Here is a 10,500-nt window from a genome sequence, read left to right on the forward strand (position 1 = left end):
TGTAAAGATTTCAACGCCACTGTTGGAGAGGTCAAGAGGCTGATCATGGCGACGCACGTGGAACCGCGTCATCGCGGCGGCCGTACCGGGGCCTGCCCTGGTGGAGGTCGATGCCTTCCGGGCTTGGAACCGCACATGGAATGCCACTCGCTCGGTCGTCTGGAACAGGAAACCGGCACTGGTGGTGGTCGATTGATGTGGAGCACGCCGTCCCGCTGCCCTGGGCGATATGCACACCTCGCGTAGGCATTGCGTCGAGCACGTGGTGGGCGTCCGCGCCGGCGAGCCCGTCGCTCCGCGCCGCGGCGAGCTAGATAGCCCCGTAGATCTCTGGAGCAGAACGCTGGCGTCCAAGGCACGCGAGCTATCCAACCTAAGAATCACAGACCCGTTGAACACGGTGAGAGCATCTACTCGGAGCACACGGACATCAGTCATCAGCTAGAAAACATAGACCCATATGCACTGCTCCTCCATCTTTCCTCCAGGCAGCCACACCCAAGTACCCACTTTCAAAACGGTGTGCAGAAATTCTGGACTCAACAGGCAGCCGCATATATACAAACACTGAACAGGTAGCAGTTCACAACTTGCGTGCAAAAAGAACAGACAAGGCGTTGCATTAAACATTAAACATCAGTGACAACGCCACTCAAATCAAAGGGAAAGGGGCTAAGAGGAGTCACGCAGCAGATGACAGTCGGTTTTCAGGAAGCAGAAAAATACAGTGTCAAAACTGAACTCTCCAGGCGAGTCGTCCTAGGCGTTCTGATAGTGGCGCAGCTTGTACAGCAACACTTTTCCACCGGCGTGTCCGACAGAGAGGAACCCGCTGCCCGGGCTGAAGTCCAGGCACCGGGGGTACTGGAGGCCGAACCGAGGCCCTAGCCAGTTCTGGAACACGGTGAGAGACGGGACGTGCACGAGCCTCATCCCGTTCCGCTCCTTCCCTGAGCTTATCACCAGGACCTGGGCGTCGTGGTTGAACTTCATTTGACCGATCTCGGTCGTGAGGTTCTGGATTGTCTTCAGCGGCTTCCCCTTCCCGCCAAGGAACTCGTCCCTGCTGTACACGTTCACGATGCCGCTGCTGGAGCCCGTGGCGAAATAGGAGCTGTCCTGCGAGGTGCAGAGAGAAAGGCCTGTCAGGGAGCCCTAGTCGGTAGCCTAGTGCATACATTTCCTCGTTCTAAGATTCCAGTGGTAAACATGGCCATCCCCGCCACTGCTTAGTAACTGATTCCCACCATCCGCAAAAGCCAATGAATGCACATTTCCGTTCATCTTCAAGGTCCCAATGAGCTGCTTTGTTTTGGAAGATATCAAAAGAATGTACCCCTCGTAAATGCAATGGTTTCTGAATCAGGTGATATACTGATATCTCAAAGTTTTCCAGGCTTTTCTAATCACGTCCGGTCAAGGGTCCAATCTTACTAACAGCAGCTTTCACCAAATCAAATGAGTAGACGAATTTCCTCCTGCCTGAAATGATCACTTCAGAGCCATCAGGTAGAAAGGATGCCTTGTGAACCAGACAATCCTCGATATATTCATATATATGCTCTGGATCTTGGGGTTTCTTTTCCCGTCAATCTGGAAAAATCTCAGATGTTTATCCAGGTCAGCAGCAAGCATCAGCTGTCCATTCCTATGAAACTGCACGGAATTGATAGGACCACTGGATGGCTCCTGCGCATTAGCATCAACAAGCCTTGAGAAGTCCAACATGCCAGGAAGAAGCTTAGCAGTACCCTTGACAACAAGCTCATCGTCGTTTCGAAGAATATTGTCGACTCCGCTGTCCTCATCGGATTCACCGTCGTACATCCCAGGACGAAGAGCTTTACGGTCCATATCTGCCCAGCTGGTAAAGGGGTTCAACTTGGCATGGTGACCACACAACCTAGCTTCATACTCTCTGCCGAGATCACACGCTCATCAGCCTCCTTTCTCAACTTCATCAACTTCACTGCCGAAATCCTCCTCATAAACAGGCAAGTCATCCTCATCGTTACCGGCAGACTGATCCATGAAGAACAAAGGACCATCCCTGTCATGATCCGACACCGCAGCCCCAAGCTCAGTGCCAAACTCCAGTGGCGCATAGATCGGCCCAAACAGTGAACTCTCCAGCTGCCTCATCTCCTCTGCCTCTTGATTCTGCTTGGCTTCCAACGCCTTGGCCTTCCTTTTCTTCAAACCCTTATTGTGATCCTCCTTAGCCCTCTTTTGCTTCCTATCCTTACTGTGTCTCTCTGTCTTGGGTTTCCTTACCAGCCTCTGCATCAAAAGCAACGGGTGCCTCATCGCCATCATCATCGACTCCACTTGTCTCCATTCGGCGCTTCCAGGGCGCATTCTGGGATAGCAAGCTCATCCTGACCCAAGGAATAGCCTGCTAAATAACATCAATAAATGAGACCATGCTAATCCACAAATGTACAAAGCTTCTACTAATTTTGCAAGTTAGGGTAGTGAGGCCTATGACCCCAGCCAAAATGGTGACCACCGGCACACAATTTGGAGGCTCATCAGTTTGGGCTTAATCATTCATATCAGTGTGTGACTAATTTTTGGAACGAATCGCTGTATGACTAATAAAAGCTCATACCTCGAACACCGATGTCCAGTTGTCCACTGCTGCGGACGGGGTGGCGACAGCAGGTCAGCAGGGACGCGACGCCGCGACGAGATAGAACAGGGTTGGCGGCGATGTAAGCGACGCGCGCGAGAGGTGTGAGGCGTCGGCGGCGGCGCTAAGCTAACGGCTGCGGCGGCGGATTGGAGGAGCTTGGATGCAGGCCAGAGCACGAGGTAGGCCACCCAGGAGAGAAGAAGAGGACGTACGGGCTTGGTGGTGGAGAAGCGACTGCGGAGCACGCGGAGGGTCAGGTGGAGGGCTGCCGCGCCGCCGTCAAGAGTGAGGGAGGGGAGCGCCGCCGCCGCCGCGCCGCCAGGATAGGAGGGTTCTTCTAGAAGAAAAAGAAAAAAACAAAGACTAGCAACATCGGGGTCGGAGCAACAAAAGGTCGGTCGGACTCGTGGGTCGGACCGACGGAGCCCAGCCGCAGCCCGAGCGTGCTGCGATCGGGTCCGGTCCGAGTCCGACCGCAAGCTGCCGAGTGAGGGCCCAGAAGCCAGTGAGACGCAGCGGGAACATTCGCGACCCGTCCCCCACCCCCCAAAACCCTTCCCGTTATAAACCCCCTCCGACTCCTGCTCCTTCCTTTCCTCTCTCTCTCTCTCTCTCGCTCCGCCTCCTCGATCGAGTCCAGTCCAACTGCCCCGCCCGCCCGCCACCCGCGCCGCCCAGCCGCTCCGCTAGGGTTCGCCCGCCCTCCCGTGGCCGTCCGCGGCGGCGGCGGCCCGTGCTCCGTCCGGAAGGTAGCGCCCCTCTCCCTCTCCCCGCGCGCGCGTCTCGATCTCTCCCGTTTTACGCTTTTCCGTTCCGTTCCGCCGGCTCTCGGCTCGCCCGGTGCGCGCTCGTCCTCCCTCCTCGTCGTGCCGCGGCTCGAGGGATCCCGTGGGCCTCGTCGGTCTGCGCGGGGGGTAGGGTTTGGCGCGGTGTAATGCTGCCGGTCTGGGCGGGTTCCGGGTTTAAACCGCGTCGTATGGGGATTAGCACCGGGCTGTTCTGGGTTGTTTGTTGGATGTAAATTGGTGTCGGAGCGGCTACGGACAAGCTTTCTTGTGGCTTGTGCGCTTGGGTGAAGGAAAGGGACTCCCTTTGACGACAGAATTGACGTATTGTGTGGGTTGCTGGCTGGCTGGGGTTCACGTAATGATGTTTTGTGTGAAAATGCCATCTTTTTTTGTCCATACTCTCAATCGCTATTAAACTGATGTTGTCCGTTGACTGGTTTGGAGTATCAGGACACGGTGTGCGAAAATGTCATCTAATGTATTTTCTTGCTGTGGTCATTAGATATAGATAGCTTATGTGTCTTTTGTGGTTTCAGAATTTTGGTGGGAGTGCTCCATCATGGCACCGAGCTGCAGAGACATTTAGTATTGCTTTTGCCTCGTGGAACATTCTTTGTTTGCATTGCAATTGGCTTACGTGCATCAGGTCTGGTGGATGGTTCGACGTGTAGTTTGTTCATTTTGTTATCTAGTTTACTGTTTCAGTTCTGAAAGTTCAATCATTTTCCTGTTGTGAGTTGTTTTTTCCTATATGGATGCTACTCTGAACGGTAGTCGATTTTCTTTGCTTAAAGAGGTTGTAGCTGGCTTTTCTGATGATTTGATTTATTTCCAATGTTGATATGCTCAGGTTGAGTCTGCTGAATAAATGGTTATTGTTTTGTGTGATGATTGGGAGAAATTGGGAAAACAATCATGAGCTCAAGTTCCAAACGCTGTATCCAATTTTTCTCAATCTGATAGTTATTGTCATTGGCTATATCTGGGATCTGATAGTTATTGGCATTGTTCCAAGTTCTTATTTTACGCTTTCCCTGCAATCAACTTGGCTTGCTCGGTGCACGCTTGTCCTTGTCGTGGCGTCGTGGCGTGGCTTTTGTGGGTTTTGTCGGTCGATGCGGGGGTCGGGTTTGGTGGGTTTAAAACTGTGTTTCTGTGAATTAACAACGGATTATTCTGGGTGGGTTCTTTAATAAATTGGTCTCGTAGCAGTTTGGACAGGCTTTCATGTTGTTTACTTGCTTTGGTGAAGGAAAGGACCTCCTTTTGACAAAAAATTTGATGTATTGTATGGGTTGCCGGCTGGGGTTTACGTAATGGTGTTTGTTGTGTGAAATTGTCACCTTCATTTATCTAGACAGACTAGATTCTCAGTCACTATTAAACTAATGTTGTCTGTTGACTGGTTTGGAGTATTAACAGCCTAGCACTGCTAATGGAATGCAATTTTTGCTGTGGTCATTAGATAGGTAACTTATGAGTCTTGTAAGTTCTCAGATTTTGGTGGGGGTGTTTCATGGCACTGTGCTGCAGACATTTGGTATTGCTTTTGCCTCGTGGAACATGTTTTTTGCAATGCAATAGGCTTATGTGCAGCTGGTATAGTGGGTGGTTTGATGTATAGTTTGTTCATTTTGTTAGCTAGTTTACCATTTCAATTCTGAAATTTCAATCATTTTCTTATTGTGAGTTGGTTTTGTATATGAACGTCAATTTTCCTTTGCAGAAAGCAATTAAAGCTAGCTTTTGTGATGGTTTTCTAATGTTGATAAGCTTAGGTCGAGTCTGCTGAATAAATTTTTATTGTTTTATGTGATGATTGGGAGAAATTTGGGGGACAATTATGAGTTCAAATGCCAATTGTTGTATCTGAAATTTCTCAATCTGATAGTTATTGTCATTGTGCTATATTTGTACCAATTGTCTGTGGCTACAGTGATATATGTGATACATGCTATGTAAATTGTGCCATTAATTCATGATGGACAAAGACCACTGTGATACAGAGTTGATAGTTATTTGCCAATGGTTTAGGTGTTTGGAAACTGTAGGACCTTATAGATGGTTGCTCAGCCAATCACTGTATTTTCTTTTGAGGCAACAGTTTGTTTTACTGCAACAATGTTTACAATTTACTGTGAACCTTTCTGATTAACTATAGTTTTTGAATAGCTACAAACTTTTTATGCTGCTCGATTGTCACACAATATTCATTCGTCTCAAAACATTAGATACTAAGCAGTGTCATATATTGTGCAGCAATGTCTACACCAACCGGGAATTTCGTACGTCCTTTTCATCCGGATGTGGTACTGTTTTTCTCCATCTTATTTATTATTAATCTAGAATAATAGCAGTATTGCTAAACATGATTGGTCTTGCTGACAGATTGGGAATGCGTTTGCTCAACAATACTACAGAGTTTTGAGTTCGTCACCAGAGCATGTCCATAAGTTCTATCATGATGAAAGTATCCTTGGTCGACCAGATTCTGATGGTCCATTGACATCTATAACCACTACATACGTAAGTTCTCTGCAGTACAGCAGTAGTATTCTATGATCTTACTATTATGTATAAGGTGTATAGATTAAACGTGATTAGGTGGAAACTAGAATTCAGGGCACACGTTCACTTATTTTATGCCAGAGCTTGTTTTCGCCGATGCTATTGATGGACTTCACTTCTACGATTTGCCACTTAGAATAAGAATAGCTTGAGGACAAATAACAGCTAGTTTGTTTAAGGGTAGATTTTGCTAGCATGTTGTGATCATCAGGCTGCTTTGGCGTGGTAATTCACAACGGGATACTACTTCCATGTTCTCATGTGGTCTCCTACGCAGAGTGCTTTTTTTACTGTAAATTCGGCAGGTAGTAGTAGCGGTAGTGGTGGTATTTGTGCAGTTAATCAAATCTATAGGCCACACGTATTGATGAAAGTTGGTTGATTAGCTAAAGGGCGTGCATGCCAATATGTTCTGTAGGTAATGTTTCTCCACTACTATTATTAAGGATAATCCATGTAATATCATTTGCCTGCAGTAAGTATAGTTTTTCCAGCATCTCTTATTTAATTTGTCTAATATGTATTGTATAATCAGCTACATGGTCATATCACTTTATACATGTTACTTGTTTATCCATGTCTAGTGACCTGATTTGTTATAACTGACTTGTTTCATGTGCTTGACCAGGCTATCAATCAACACTTCTTATCTACAGATATGAAGGGCTGTTTGATACAGTTGGATAATGTAGATACTCAGCCATCCCACGGTGGTGGTGTGCTCATTTTGGTTATTGGATCTCTTACCATGCTTGATACTGTGAAGCATAGATTTGTTCAGTCATTCTTCCTTGCTCCACAAGAAAATGGAGGCTATTTTGTTTTGAATGATGTGCTTCGAGCTGTGCCGGAGATGCCATTGGCTGAGACAAATGAAGCTTTAGTTGACCATGTTGATGGAAACACTCAGATTGCTCCATTTCCAGCTGAACCAGGTAATGGAATTTCATCTTTGAACTGATCGTTTCATAGCTTGCTGACATTTCAATATTTGACCAGAAACATCTGTCAACGAGAGCATGGACCCAGAGCTTCCATCTGCAGGGAATATTTCCACCAATGGTGAAGTCATAAATCCATCTGCAGAGACGATTCCTGTGGATGCTGAAGTCATAAATCCATCGGCAGAGAATATTTCCATCAGTGATGAAGTCGTGGAGCCATCTGTAGAGAGTATTTCTAGCAAGGAGAAAGTCATAGATTCATTTGGAAATGAAAATTCTCAAATTAAGAATGATGCTATTAAGATACCTGAGGTAGCACCTACTCCTGCTTCAGCTCAGAAGGATGTTATTAAGAAGACTTATGCATCGATTGTAAGTTTCCTCTTGTTTTCCTGCACTTTCCCCCACTAATTGTACTGCCAGAATTGAGTGAGTTTTGAATGTGGAATAATAATTAACTCGATGTTCTATGCTCGCTTACTGGCTTCTGTGACTTGCATTATAGGTTAAGGCCACAAATGAGAGTATACCGCCAGCACCCATTACCAAACCCAAACCCAAACCCAAACCTAGACCAAATCCAACAGTAAAGAGAGCTGAAAATGTGGAGAAATCTTCGTCTGTTCCTGCAAAAACTACGCATGCAGCAGTTACTGTGCCTCCAAATGACCAAAATATTTCTGATGGTTGGTGCTTGGTGCTTTCTCCATCTGTTTTGTAGAAAATTGAAGCACATAGCTTTGTTGGACTGAACTATAACACTATCTTGTTCTGCAGACCAAGGGTATTCAATCTTTGTGAAGAACTTGCCTTGGAATGCAACTATTGAAATGGTTGAGGCTGAGTTCAGTAAGTTTGGTTCAATCAAGCCTCGTGGTATACAAGTTGTACACCGTCAGGTTAGTTAATATTGTATGAATGTAGGTTTGGTTTCCATGAAACATATGCTTGCTAACATTAGTTTTGCATTGCAGATTGATCGGTTCTGCTTTGGCTTTGTTGAATTTGAGTCTGAAAAATCAATGAATGCAGCAATCGAGGTTTGTTCTCCCAGTTGATTTTCTCAGCTCACGTTATTACTTCACAAGTTAAATTTAGCTACGCTGCTGCATTCTGTTTCAGTTTATGCAACTTTAAATTAGCTGGAGCACATTTAGCTACATTCTCTAAAATAGTGGAGGGCTAATTGTAACTTGGCCTACTACTTGTCCATCGTCGTTTCAGCATTTTAAGTATCTGCACGATGTTGCAAGAGCTCTATAACTAATACTCGTTCTGACTTTTATTAGGTATTTAAAGTTCGTTTTGGCTCGTATGTGTCTTACGTCGAGGAGAAACGAACTCCAAAACGAGGTGAGCGGCATTATGATATCTGCTCATCATATATGCAACTAAAATAGAATGATTTCTTCCATAGTTTTAGTCCACCTTTCACAGGTGGACATGTCATATGCAACCGTTGGCGTGTCCTTGCTTTCCATCTAAAAAGAAGTCCTTACTCTCAAAAAATTAAAATGCACAACTTTGTACTAAATCAGCAACACTTAATTTCGAACAGAGGGAGTATAAGATAGTGCTGGATGGTTAGAAACCAATTAAATTGCAATTTGTTTTCCTCCCCATCTCCGATTAAGTTATGCTGCTGATAACTGATCCATGTGTACTGTAAATGCTGCGTCCTTTGCATATTTGTTTTAGTTTAATTCCATCGTTGCAAGTCACATTTTTGCTGCTTTCTAGGCGCATGCTTGTATTATAACTTTCAGTTCTTAATTCCCCCCAAAAAAACTTTCAGTTGTTAATGGAGTCACCCATAGTGAGTACAATGGCAATGCTCGGGGCAGTCGGGTCCTGCCAGACAGAGGTGGTTACCATTGCGACAACTTCAGGGGACAGGGAGCAGGCTTTGTGAACAATGGCAACTACCGTGATGGCGACAACTTCAGGGGTCAGGGGCCGAGCTTTGGGAACAACAATAACTACCGTGATGGTGAAAACTTCAGAGGGCGGGGAGCGGGCTTTGTTAACAATGGTAACAACTACCGTGATGGCAATAACATGAGGAATGATAACAGAAATCAGAACGAGTACTCAGGCCATGGTCGAGGACCGCAGGGGAATGACTACCGCAAGAATGACTCCCGTCAGAACAGGAATGACTACCGTCAGGACGGGAACGGCTACCGCCAGAATGGAGATGACTACCGCCAGAACAGGGACGGCTACCGTCAGATCGGAGATGGCTTCCGCCAGAACAGGGACGGCTACCGCCAGAACGGAGATGGCTTCCGCCAGAACAGGGACGGCTACCGCCAGAACGGAGATGACTACCGCCAGAATGGGAACGGACACCATCAGCCACGCCCCGTCCATAACGGGAACGGGAATGCGAATGGGAGGCCTGGCCGCTTCAATGGTCCCAAGCAAATAGCCGTTACCGCATAGTGTGTGCAATCCAGCAAAGTAGGAAACTAGACTGTTCGCCCATTGATACTGTTTCGCACCTCATACTCCTTTAGGAATCTCTGAAATCATCTGCATTCTCTCGCATGTTCAACCTGATGATACCTTGTATCGGCTGGTGCCTCTTTTGTGGCTGGTTGCTGCCCGCATTTTCAAATGCTCTGACCTGTAAACATCATGCGGAGATTTTATATAGATGTGGTTTGGTATTTGTGCGAATTCTAAATCATTGACGCCGTTTGGTGTTAGTTTCTGGGGGCTTTAGCACAACTCTTTTATGGCAGGCTGGAACTCGCTCGAGGATGTGTGTTATGTTGAGTTGTTTGTTTCTCTCTTTCAGTTTGTTATCTTTGGTTGGCGTTTCTGAGCTCATGCCCCTTGCAAGCACATTAGTTTCTTCTAAAGTGTTACGACAGCTAAAAATTTGCTCTTTCACTTACGTTCGCTGTCATGTGTTGCTGGGTATACCTTATGATCCAATCTCGGTTCCTGTAAACATCACTATTCAATCAATAACAACCTGAATTGTTAGGACAGCCAGTCTTTCAAATGCGTCAGCACAAAACAAAGCATCATTGGTGGCTTGTATCTTGTGGGGTATATCTCCAGGATGGAGGGGGAAATAGTTGCCAGTTACCAACATCATTAATCAAAGATCCAAAGAAATACACGAAAGAACTCGAAAAGAGAAAAGACGGAGCCAAACCCTGCTGTGAATATCGAGGAAAAAAACAAGCAAAAATCGGACCATAACAACACAAAACAACCAAACCATAACAGTTTGATGGTGAACAAGTCACCATATATGAATGTGCTAAGATCGCTTGGTCAAGTAACGACATTGGATCCTATGTGAGTCAAGTTCATCATTTAAGCTCTTATTATAGTGTGTGCACTTTGGATCGCATCAGTCCATCAATTGAACCATACTCCCCTAAATTTGATATTTTACCTTGTCATTGTTGTAGTAGAGATTTGAGTCACGAAATGTTCGAATGTATTTTGTCTTTGGATTAGCACCTGGAAGATAGATTTTTCGTCGGGAAATGCACTTTCAATGCTTGCATGGTTAGTAGCACAAGGACAGAGATATCCAGAGGAC

At 46.1% G+C, this 10,500-nt stretch overlaps 1 protein-coding gene and 1 pseudogene across 2 annotated transcripts; one reads left to right on the forward strand and one right to left on the reverse strand.

The window, feature by feature from the left end:
* Window positions 1-574: 574 nt before the first annotated feature.
* LOC125536261 lies at window positions 575-3,032 on the reverse strand (annotated as a pseudogene).
* Window positions 3,033-3,225: 193 nt separating this feature from the next.
* LOC125536259 (nuclear transport factor 2-like) lies at window positions 3,226-9,646 on the forward strand. 2 transcript variants are annotated; one of them, XM_048699454.1, is made up of 11 exons: window positions 3,232-3,384; window positions 3,960-4,069; window positions 5,683-5,732; window positions 5,812-5,949; window positions 6,620-6,926; window positions 6,991-7,307; window positions 7,441-7,621; window positions 7,713-7,834; window positions 7,910-7,975; window positions 8,225-8,288; window positions 8,731-9,646. In XM_048699454.1, exons 3-11 carry the CDS (start codon window positions 5,685-5,687, stop codon window positions 9,378-9,380), a joined length of 1,893 nt encoding a protein of 630 aa, XP_048555411.1. In that variant the 5' UTR covers window positions 3,232-3,384; window positions 3,960-4,069; window positions 5,683-5,684; the 3' UTR covers window positions 9,381-9,646. The 2 variants fall into 2 exon arrangements, with proteins under 2 accessions (XP_048555410.1, XP_048555411.1); XM_048699453.1 differs by lacking the exon at window positions 3,960-4,069 and having other exon boundaries at window positions 3,226-3,384.
* The last annotated feature ends 854 nt before the right edge of the window (window positions 9,647-10,500 follow it).

Source organism: Triticum urartu, chromosome 2, assembly GCF_003073215.2.
Source record: "Triticum urartu cultivar G1812 chromosome 2, Tu2.1, whole genome shotgun sequence".
Taxonomy (NCBI): Eukaryota; Viridiplantae; Streptophyta; class Magnoliopsida; order Poales; family Poaceae; genus Triticum; species Triticum urartu.